This window comes from Aethalodelphis obliquidens, unplaced genomic scaffold (genome assembly GCF_003676395.1).
Source record: "Aethalodelphis obliquidens isolate GAN/ISIS:26980383/991018 unplaced genomic scaffold, ASM367639v1 scaffold12, whole genome shotgun sequence".
NCBI classification, from domain to species: Eukaryota; Metazoa; Chordata; class Mammalia; order Artiodactyla; family Delphinidae; genus Aethalodelphis; species Aethalodelphis obliquidens.
In genome coordinates this window covers 7,850,464-7,861,028 of record NW_020837956.1, presented here as the reverse complement: position 1 = coordinate 7,861,028, position 10,565 = coordinate 7,850,464, and the positions used below count along the sequence as shown (strand labels likewise).

General features: G+C 41.1%; 1 protein-coding gene across 4 annotated transcripts in view; it reads right to left on the bottom strand.

The window, feature by feature from the left end:
* The window catches only part of PREPL (prolyl endopeptidase like), a 54,902-nt gene extending 48,500 nt beyond the window's left edge, over nt 1-6,402 (bottom strand). The window contains exons 1-2 of one of the 4 annotated variants that reach the window (XM_027113223.1): nt 6,035-6,402; nt 4,227-4,757 (exon numbers count right to left, since the gene is read on the bottom strand). In XM_027113223.1, the coding sequence (XP_026969024.1) occupies nt 4,227-4,445 (219 nt within the window). In that variant the 5' untranslated portion in view covers nt 4,446-4,757; nt 6,035-6,402. The remainder of the gene's footprint in view (nt 1-4,226; nt 4,758-6,034) is intronic. The other 3 variants (XM_027113224.1, XM_027113225.1, XM_027113226.1) reach the window with 3 other exon arrangements.
* Nucleotides 6,403-10,565: the final 4,163 nt, after the last annotated feature.

Here is a 10,565-nt window from a genome sequence, read left to right as displayed (position 1 = left end):
CACAGCAAGGTCTTTTTTGATCCACCTCCTAGAGTAATGGAAATAAAACCAAAAGTAAACAAATGGGACCTAGTGAAAATTCAAAGCTTTCGCACAGCAAAGGAAACCATAAACAAGACGAAAAGACAACCCTCAGAATGGGAGAAAATATTTGCAAATGCATCAACGGACAAAGGATTAATCTCCAAAATATATAAACAGCTCATCCAGCTCAATATTAAAAAAACAACCCAATCAAAAATGGGCAGAAGACCTAAATAGACATTTCTCCAAAGAAGACATACAGATGGCCAAGAAGCACATGAAAAGTTTTACAACATCACTAATAGAGAAATGCAAATCAAAACTACAATGAGGTATCACCTCACACTGGTTAGAATGGGTATCATCAGAAAATCTACAAACAACAAATGCTGGAGAGGGTGTTGAGAAAGGGATCCCTCTTGCACTGTTGGTGGGAATGTAAATTGATACAACTACTATGGAGAACAGTATGGAGGTTCCTTAAAAAACTAAAAATAGCATTACCATATGACCCAGCAACCCCACTACTGGGCATATACCCAGAGAAAACCATAATTCAAAAAGACACATACACCCCAATGTTCACTGCAGCACTATTTACAATAGCCGGATCATGGACACAACCTAAATGCCCATTGAAAGATGAATGGATAAAGATGTTGTACATATATACAATGGAATATTACTCAGCCATATAAAGGAACGAAATTGCGTCATTTGTAGAGACGTGGACACATCTAGAGACTGTCATACACAATGAAACAAGTCAGAAAGAGAAAAACAAATATTGTATATTAACACATATATGTGGAACCTAGAAAATGGTACAGATGAACTGGTTTGCAGAGCAGAAATTGAGACACAGATGTAGAGAACAAACGTATGGACACCAAGGGGGGAAAGTGGTGGGGGTGGGAGGAGGTGGTGTGATGAATTGGGAGATTGGGATTGACATGTATACACTGATGTGTACAAAATGGATGACTAATTAGAACCTGCTGTATAAAAAAATAAATTAAATTAAAAAAAGAAGTGGTAGCTACAATGCTGTCCCACTTCATGAACTATTATTAAAAAAAAAAAAACTACTGTGAGAGTACAATTTTTCTTTTCTTTCTGGATTTTCCTGATGATGTTTTGAACCTGTGAGAACCAGTGATCCCACAAATCATAGATCACTAGTGCCAGTGAAGGAGGTATCTGTCAACCTATCTACCTTAGAAACTACTGTAAGAACTGCTAATCTATATTGCAGAGAGTCAATGAACAAATGTTTAAGCATTTTCTTTTCCTTACTTGGTTTTCCTTTTGTATATCATTCAATTTATCATGATCAAAGATTTTAGGAATTATTTTTGTAGGCAGAGCAGAATAGGATGATGTGAAAGATAAAGAAATGTGGTATCTGGTTTGATGCTAGTCTTTGAATATTACTAGCTGGTGCATGAGCGTAATGGAATAAGTTCCTCTTGCCATGTGGCTAATGTAAAATGGAAAGTCAAAGTATCTGCCAGTAAGAACTTCAGAACTAAATGAATTCAATGAGGTTTAGGTCAGCAACATTTGATCACAAATGTGTCTAGTTCCTAAATGCAGGTCCACTGTCACTGGCAGACTGAGAATTTCAGAATTAGTTGAGGAACTTAAAACAAAACAAAACAAGAGATCCCTAGGCCTCAGCCATTAGAGATTCTGATCCAGCACATGTGGGGTGACATCCAGGGACTTGCATTTATAAAAAGTTCCCCAGGATTTCTGACACACAGCCTGACTGCAGGAGTTGGTACTAGAGTCCCAAATGTATAGATGGCAATTTGTTGGTAAGGTAACAAGGTAGAGATAGAAAATCACGAAATTTTAGCATTTGGAGGACTTTTAGAGAACACCAAGTTGAAACTCCCCTCTCTATTTCCAGTCAGAAAGATGAGTCCTGACTAGTTCACAGACACACCAGTGACGGCTAGATCTCTTGCTTTCTGGCATTTCTATGATATTACACAGGCTGCCCTCTCTTACTCTTTAGTTAACTTATAAGTCTTTAAGTAAATATATTTTAATTTGTCTACAGGCACTAATTACTTTTTCTAATTTGTTATTCGCATAGGAGTGGACAAAGTTGGAACTGACTGGATGTTTACTTAAATGTGCATTCTTGACTACAGGTCTCTTCACAGCTTCCTCAGGTCCCAGTGATCGTAAAGGACAGAGACCACAGTTTTTATAACATATCATTTCTCACAGAAGGAATGGTTGATATATGACATGTGAAAGCAGGACCACTACCAGGTGAAAGAATTATTAATAAAGCTCCTTTTCTTGGAGTCACTGAATCAGGTTAAAGCTTCCAGGTGACAGGATTCCATGAAAGAGAACTGAAAAGTTGCTTCAGGGACAAATGGAGGGGAAAAAATAGTCCAACTCCTGCACAGGGTGTGAGCTAATCTCACAGCTGTCACTCTGATGGTAATTTCTGCCTACTATTTATAAACTAAGACTTAAGATAAAAGTACAAGATGACAAAGTGTTATAAACACAATTCAAAGTAAAAAGATCTAAATGCTAAAATATGTCCAATAGGTAAAATTTTAAAGTTTATCTTTCTAAAGTAGGACCCGTGTGCAAATACACACACACAGAAATAAAAATGAAATAAAAGACATAAAAAATTTGAGTACAGAAAGTGCTAAACTAAGATGCTATAAAAAGAAAAATTTGAATGACTTAAGTGTAAAGACTAAAATTCTAGGACTAACAGATAAAGTTGAAAGCAAACAGCAAAACTCCCCCCAAACTCCCCATAACAAATAAGTATGAGCTACGAAAAGAGCAAAAATTAAATTAAAAACCAGAAGAATTGAAGAGAATATTAAAAATATCATTTTTCTAAACAGATGAAGCTGCTCAGTGCCTGTCAACAGATGAATGGATAAACAAAATGTGGTATATACATATAATGGAATATTATTCAGCCACTAAAAGGAACAAATTTCCCAGATATGCTACAATACGAATGAACCTTGAAAACATTATGCTAAGTGAAATAAGCCAAACACAAAAGGATATTATATAATTCCACTTATATGAATTATCTAGAATAGGGAAATTCAGAGAGACAGAAAGTAGATTAAAGGTTTCCAGGGGCTCAGGAAAGCAGCAGTGGGGAGTTCTTGCTTAATGGGTATTTTTTTCAGGTGAGGACAGGGTTTTGCAAATAGTTGTAACAGTTGTACAACACTGTGATGTAATTAATGCCACTGAATTATACACTTAAAAATGGTTAAAGTGGAAAATTTTGTTACCTATATTTTACTACAATAAAAAAATAAGCCAAAACAGACTAAAAATATTAGTATGTAACAAAACGATTAAAACCAGAAATTAAGATATTAAAATAACAAAATACGTTAAATATTGCAAGAATATCACCCCTAAACACAATTTAAGGAATCTAAGGAACATAGCAAGTATGAGGTAGGGGAGGGGTGTCAAAGAGCAGCATAAATAGCTTAATCTCAAATAATTAGGATGCACATATAATTTACTATCCTAAGCAAGACACTTCTGAGAGGAAAGGGGACACTATTAATAATAACATAGGGAAAATATGTGTAGACTGAGACTGCCGGAGGCAACCCAGGATATGTGGTCATTCTACATACAAGAGCAACAGGTCCTCAAAGTTGAGGTCATGCCCATAGCTTGGGGTCTGGCCAGAGTACAATGGTCTGAAAGCATCTTCCTGAAGGACACAAGTGGTATAAAATGCAAATCGCTTTTTCGTTGTTTTTTTTTTTTTTACAGAGAAGTAACACAATTACATGGTCTTTACTTAAGTTTCCTAATTTGGGATTCATAAAACCATCAGCATATTATTAGATTTTTATTAAGAGCTATTATGTTAGTCTAGGAATTTTAGAAAGCCAAATTATACTTTGAATTGCACTGGCAGGCACAATAAGGAGTTCTTAAGGTGAATCATTTTTTATAAATCTACAGTTTTATATATTACATTAGAGCTCTATAAATATATATGTATATATTCTTTTATACGTATATATATGACTACAATTAAGCCTGAATATTTAAAAAAATCAAACCAGAATTACTGAGAAAATTAGTAACTGATATCCAACCCATTCTTTATTTTTAAATTAAAATTAATCTTAAAGGCCTACACATAGGTTAACTTAAACAGTCCATACCTTACATGAGAAGTTCCGACTTGGGATGTTTCTTGCTAACTCTGATATCCTGGGTTTATTCTGCAGACACTTGGTTAGGTGATATTTTTTCAATTTTATTCTATTGTAATAATGATCAGCGAAGTTACAGTGATTCACATGCTGTTTCTGCATGCATTTCCCAAGGTGAGGAATACTATACTTCAAAGGCTGAAGAAATAATTTGCTCTTCTGCTGCATGATATCAAAGTCCCTGGTTTATGCTCCCTTTGCGGCTGCCAGCACATGAATGATTTTCATAGGAATGATTATATAGTAGTGGGTTCTTAGAGCATCTAAGATCTGCAGTTCTTATCCCTCCCCTTTGGGGCTGTGTACCCCTCCAGTTACAAATAACCGCAGACAGCTGATAACTCAAAGTATCTGAAAACTTGTAAAAGTTAAAGTTTAATTTAAATCACACTTCTTGGCAGATGTGACATAAATGTCTCATTTGTAAAGTCAATCCTGTCAGGCTCAAACAGCACTGATTCTGGTACACACATGGGCAAACTAAAACAAACAAAAAAACAAAATAAAAATTTGCAAATAAATACATAGACTTAATGGAGGCATCTCAGGAACTCTGAGGGCTTTTAAAGGCAAAACGGCTTTGATTTCACATAATTCATAACTTATCTTTGGTTTGTATGTGGAGGATAAACTGGAAAAGTCCAATCACTTAATAAAGGTAGAGGAGAAGGGATTAGTATTTATTGAGTGTTTGCTTCGTGCCACATGCTTTTATATACTTCATTTAATTTAAACTTCATAGGGACCTGATAGAGTAGCTATTATGATGTTGGCTTTACAGGTGAGCAAACTGTGGCTCAGGAAGGTTTAAGCAACTACCCCAGGTCACCTGAACAGTAATAGTAGAGCAATAAGTCTATCTGGACATAACAACAACTGGACTTTAATGTCAAAAAGGTGTTTAGCTCTTTAGTTGAAAAAAACAAAAAACACTTCAGGAGGCACACATGAAATGTGACGCCACCTGTTTTCTGTTGGGAAGCTGGTGCTTATTAACCTATCAAGGTAAGTAAAGCTAGTAAGTAGTTAAGTCAGAGAAACCTGGGTTCAGGTCTTCATTCCTGCACTTACCACCTGTGCTTAGTTTCATCATCTGCAAAACAGAGATAATGATCCCACTTACTCTATGAAATAGTTATTCTAAGAATGAAACAATTTATGTTAAAATCTTAATGAAGTGTCTGGCACGTAGTAACCACTCAATAAACGGTGGCTACTATTTTTAGGGCAGGAAAAATCTAGGTATGTTGCACACTGTTGAATGTCATCATGTAAGTCTTCCACAAATTGCTCCTCGGTATCAAAGGTATTTACACAATAGTGCGTCAGCTTTACCACAGCTCGGATCGCTACGACGCCCCTGCCCCTCTTAACCTCTTTCTATGTCGCAGCAAAATAACGGGGGAGTGGGTATAGGGGATATGCAGTTGACACCAGCAAAAACAAAGTAAAATAAAATAAAATAAAAGCCCTAAACCACTACATCCGTGCCCGCAGCCTCCATCCATCCATCTTTCACCCACTGGGAAAAGACAGTAGGCAAGGCTGTGGATAGGGGCAGGGTAGACGAATGGGTGTTCCTGGGAGAAACCGTTCGTTTTCCCTGTGCATCCGAGTGTGAGAGGGAGCGGTACCATGTGCCACGCAGTAAAGGGACATCGGTCAAAAAGCTAGGACCAAGGGACTGAGGGATGGTTGGGTGGGGGTGAGGACGGGGTGAAGGGAAGAGACTCCCAGCCTACGCCCCCCATACGTACGCAAACTGAAAGTCAGTCTCGCTCTAGACACCGAAACGAGTGAAGGCAGGCCGGAGAACCCGATGCTCTCAGGAAGGAGCGCAGCTCCCACCTCAGTCACGGTCAGCCGAAGTCTGCGTTCTGCAGCTAGCGGAACGACAACCTACCCAGAACCGCCCGGAGCTGGTTTGCAGCACGCCGTCTACGTAACCGCCGTCTGGCACGAGCGCTAAGTGGATTCCGCCATCTTTATTGTGGTCAGGAATATTTTTTTTACTTCTCCTGGGTTCATTAACGCTCAAAGATATAAGCCTTTTGGTTCTTTGCTAGTCTTCAGAGCTCGAGATGAAACAGGAGAGAAGGGAACCAAAGGAGGCGGCGTCGCACTAGGTCTGCCACAGTTCCCTCACTCTCCGGTCTGCCCTCACTCAAGATGGCCACCAGCAAAATGGTGCAGTGGCGAGAGCCGCGCTGCCCTGGTTGCTAAGGAGACGCGACTACCGGAAATGCGGAATTCGGGGAGAGAGCGCGCGCTAGGGCAGTGGGAGGGAACCCCGGCGTCACAGATCCTGACAGGGAAGAAGTAGGCAGGTCCTGGCAGGGGGGAGCTGTGGCGGCGGTATCTCGCCAGCTCCAGCCGGATGGAGTCTCGAGTCGCGGACGCAGGGGCCGGCCAGGCTGAGCGCGCAGCGGGCGAGGGCCGGACAAGCAGCAGCGCCGCTCAGGGACCCGCAATCTCGGCGCCCTTGGGTGCTGCCCGGTGGAAGCTCCTGCGGCAGGTAAGGTAGAGCCCTCTCGACTCACTTTTGCCTTTGGCCACTCCCCTCGCAAGCGACAGGCAGCTACTCTCCCCTTGGCAGCTCTGGGAGTTCCCTCACAGTTTTGCTGGGAGCCTCTTGAAAAGCGCCCCCTTGGTTCACCTAAGGGTCGCGCCAAAAGGAGGTATCAGGTGGCATTGGGCAGGGAGGGGGCAGCCGAGGCTGAGTCCTGGGAAACTCAGCTCGAAGGAGAAGATCCCTTTCTAGACATTAGTCTGCATCTGAGGGACTTTTCTCCTTGCTCGCCAGTAGGGTCGGTGGCACCGCCGCTCCCCGGTCCATACTGTTCGTTCCTGCTTCTGTTTTACTTTCTTCCCCTGGTTTCTTCCCCTTGCTTCTTAACTCCTAGCCTGGTTCTAGCTCCAAATCTGTCCCCTCTCTTGGTGATCAGCATGGTTGACTGTGTTGGGACAGTGACGTTGCACGTGTTGCTTCGGTTTCTTTCGTGGAGCGGAGAGCGAAGGGAGTTGCAAGAGCTGCCCCGGCGCCCTCCCGCTTCGCTTTCACGCGAAAGTTACGTGTTTATCTTATGGTTTGAAGAGATCAGAGAGATTCTCGGTGTCTAAGTGTGTTGATTTTTTTACTGGCGGTTATCTTTTAGCACTTAAAAGTTGCTACTGTTGCTGGTAACTTCAGTCGTATGCAGGTTTGAAGATTTTCTGATTTGACGACACTGACGCTCTTTCCAAACTGCTTGAAGTGAAATCTGTTTATTGTTTACATCCCAGTGTTATGCTTCTGCCTGGGATGTCCTGCCGAACACTTTATTCAACAGGACATTTTCCATTTCTGACTTATATTTCGAGGAGAGTTTCCCAGCTATTGCCAGGTTACTTGAGATTGTGCTTTTAGTATTTTGGCGGTTACTTTGTTTGCAATTGTATCGAGTCACCTTTTCATACAGTGGCCTTCCAGTGCTGTCATGACAACTCAAAGATCATTTGTTTGCTGATGCATTGAAAGCCTTTGCAGGGCATTAATGATCTGGTTTTGCAATTAATGTTACAAATGGTATTATAGGATAATAAAATGCAAGTCCTCATAGATCATTATCTGTAGGAAATTTCTATAGTGAAATAAACATCAACTAAATTTAAAGTATCAGAATAGTAAATTAGGGCCTTAAAATGATCAATCAAATCTTATCGTGACGACTTCAGTAATTCCTAGTAAAAATTCTAGTTGACCATCTCTTATATTCATTCTGAATTGTTGTGTACATTAGAATAAGGATAAGTTTCAGCTATGGCTGACACTTGAACTCCTCACATGCTTTGAAGTTTAATGTTTTGGTATACATGTGCCCGCTGTTTAGAGTCTTTCTACTTCTCTACTTGATGAATGACTGTTATCCTTCAGACCTCTATTTCAATCTCCTCCTACGTGAAGGCTCTGCTGACTCCTCTGGCTGAGTTAGACCTTCAGCTCACTATATGGGTGAACCTCATATCACATTATTTTATGATCATTTGATCAGAGTCCAACTTTCTCACTACAATAGGAGTTCTTCCTGGGAAAAGGTGATATTTTATTAATCTCCATCTCCTGCACCGGCTCTCGCTAGTTGATTTTTAGTAGATACTGTTACATATTGTGGAAAGGCTGAGTAAGGGACAGTCTTTAAGTGGCCCACAGCATCTCATCCTCAGTGTATTGTATCAGTGAGTAACAAATAACTACACTGTCACAACTGCATTCAACAGTGAGCATTTATTCTGTTTGTGGGCCACCTGGGAGTTGACTGACATAGGCTGTGATCAGCTGAGTGGCTCTATGCTGCATGCTTGGTCCACATGCCTCTAATTCTGGGCTGACATGTTCTCGTAGTGACGACAGAGGTATAAGAGAGCAAACGCAACCACTGAAACACATTTTAAGCACCTACTAATATCCTGTTGGCCAAAGTAAGATACTTAGCCAAGCCTAAAGTTAGGAGGCAGAGAAGTATGTTTTTTTCTTTGAGGGAGCAGGGGAGAAAGTGAATATTTTTCTATAATAATCGAATCTTCCATGTATTTTAAACATTTGCAGGCTCTTAGTAAATATGTTTTAAATGAATGGACCATTTGCATCTTGTTAGCATCCAACTGGAAAACTGTGAGGAATCTAAACAATGCTAAAGATATGCAATTCTTTTTCTCTCTCTTACGTGACATCTTCATGACATCTGCTATGTCTCCTTGTTTTCTCCCTCACAATTCTCTTTCCACTAGGGCTCCAGTGCTATCTCATGGCCCTTCACCTTAACTGTTCAATATTTTCTATGTTTTATAATTAACATTTTTGAGAGAAAACCTGGTTGTCCTAGTTCATCATTTGATACTAGGTCACATTGCTCTTGGGTGGCCTCAGCCTGCAGTGGCTTGAAGCAGGATTTTGGTTCATGGCCGGAGACTGAGGTTGGGCCGTGGCAGTGAGAGTGCTGAATCTTAGCCACTAGACCACAAGGGACCAGTGGCCAGTGACAAGGCCCTGGTCCATCAGCTGTTGTAGAAGTGAATTTCCACATAGAGATGGAAAGTAGTGAAACAAGTGTTTATTAGGAGGAAAAGAGTACCTGTGGATAGACACATGGGCGAGCTCAGAGAGAGAGTTGTGTCCTCGTGGTAGTTTGAATCACTTTTATGGGGCATTTCTTCTGGGTTTCCTTTGGCCAATCATCTTGCTTTGTCTGGTTCTGAGTCCATATCGGTATATCTCAGGGTCCTCCCATGTGTGTGTGCGTGCATCTCTTAGCCAAGATGGATTCCAGCGAAGAGGTGTATGGGTAGGATGGCATCACTTACTATGGGGTAGCACCCCCTCCCTTTTTGACCTTCAGGGAGCCTTTCTGGGCGTGTGTAGTGGAGAAGGTCTCCTTGACTTCAAGAATGAGGAATATGTGGTCTTTTATCTCTTATCTGGGCAGGGCTTAGCTCTTCTCCCTCCTGCTATTTTGGAGTATCTGTCCACAGGGGATGAACTCTGGCTGCTCACCCTGGGGCCCATCTATCTCCTGCCTCAACATGGAAAATTGCTGACTTTTGAGTCTAGTGCCCACTTTAATCATATGAGGTCTGAGAGTCTATGGATCAATATCAATAGAGGCTGTGGATATTCCGTAATATTTTTCTCTTTGTTGTGTCTCATTACCTGATGGCAAAGATAGCTGTTGGCAACTTCATCATCCACCCAGCTAGTGATCCAGAAGAAATAACCCTTTTCCCCAACACCCAAATCATTTCCTCCAAAGAACTCTAAGAGGCGAAGTTTGCACCAACTGCTGTGTCTAGGAGACTAGTGCACTTTGGCCTGCGTCATGAGCCCACCCTGTGGCAGGGAAAATAACAACCCTACCATTATTGCATAGGGAGAGGGAGGGGCATTTCCCAAGGGGAAGGGATGTAGAGCAGATGAAAAAGTAGCTAATGACCATTACATGCTTACACACATCTCACAACCACCTACAGAATGAATAATGGGGCCTAGAGGTCTGAATACTTGGCTGAAGAATCTGATTAATGGAATATTTCACAGTACAATTTATTTTTATTTTTTTAATTAAATTTTTTTTAATTTTTTTAGTTTTTTGGCTGTGCCTCGCGACGTGTGGGATCTTAGTTCCCCAACCAGGGATCGAAACTGTGCCCCCTGCATTGGAAGCACAGAGTCTTAACCACTGGACCGCCAGGGAAGTCCCTCACAGTACAATTTAAATTAAAGCAGGATGATATATGTTTGAGACTGTCAATGCG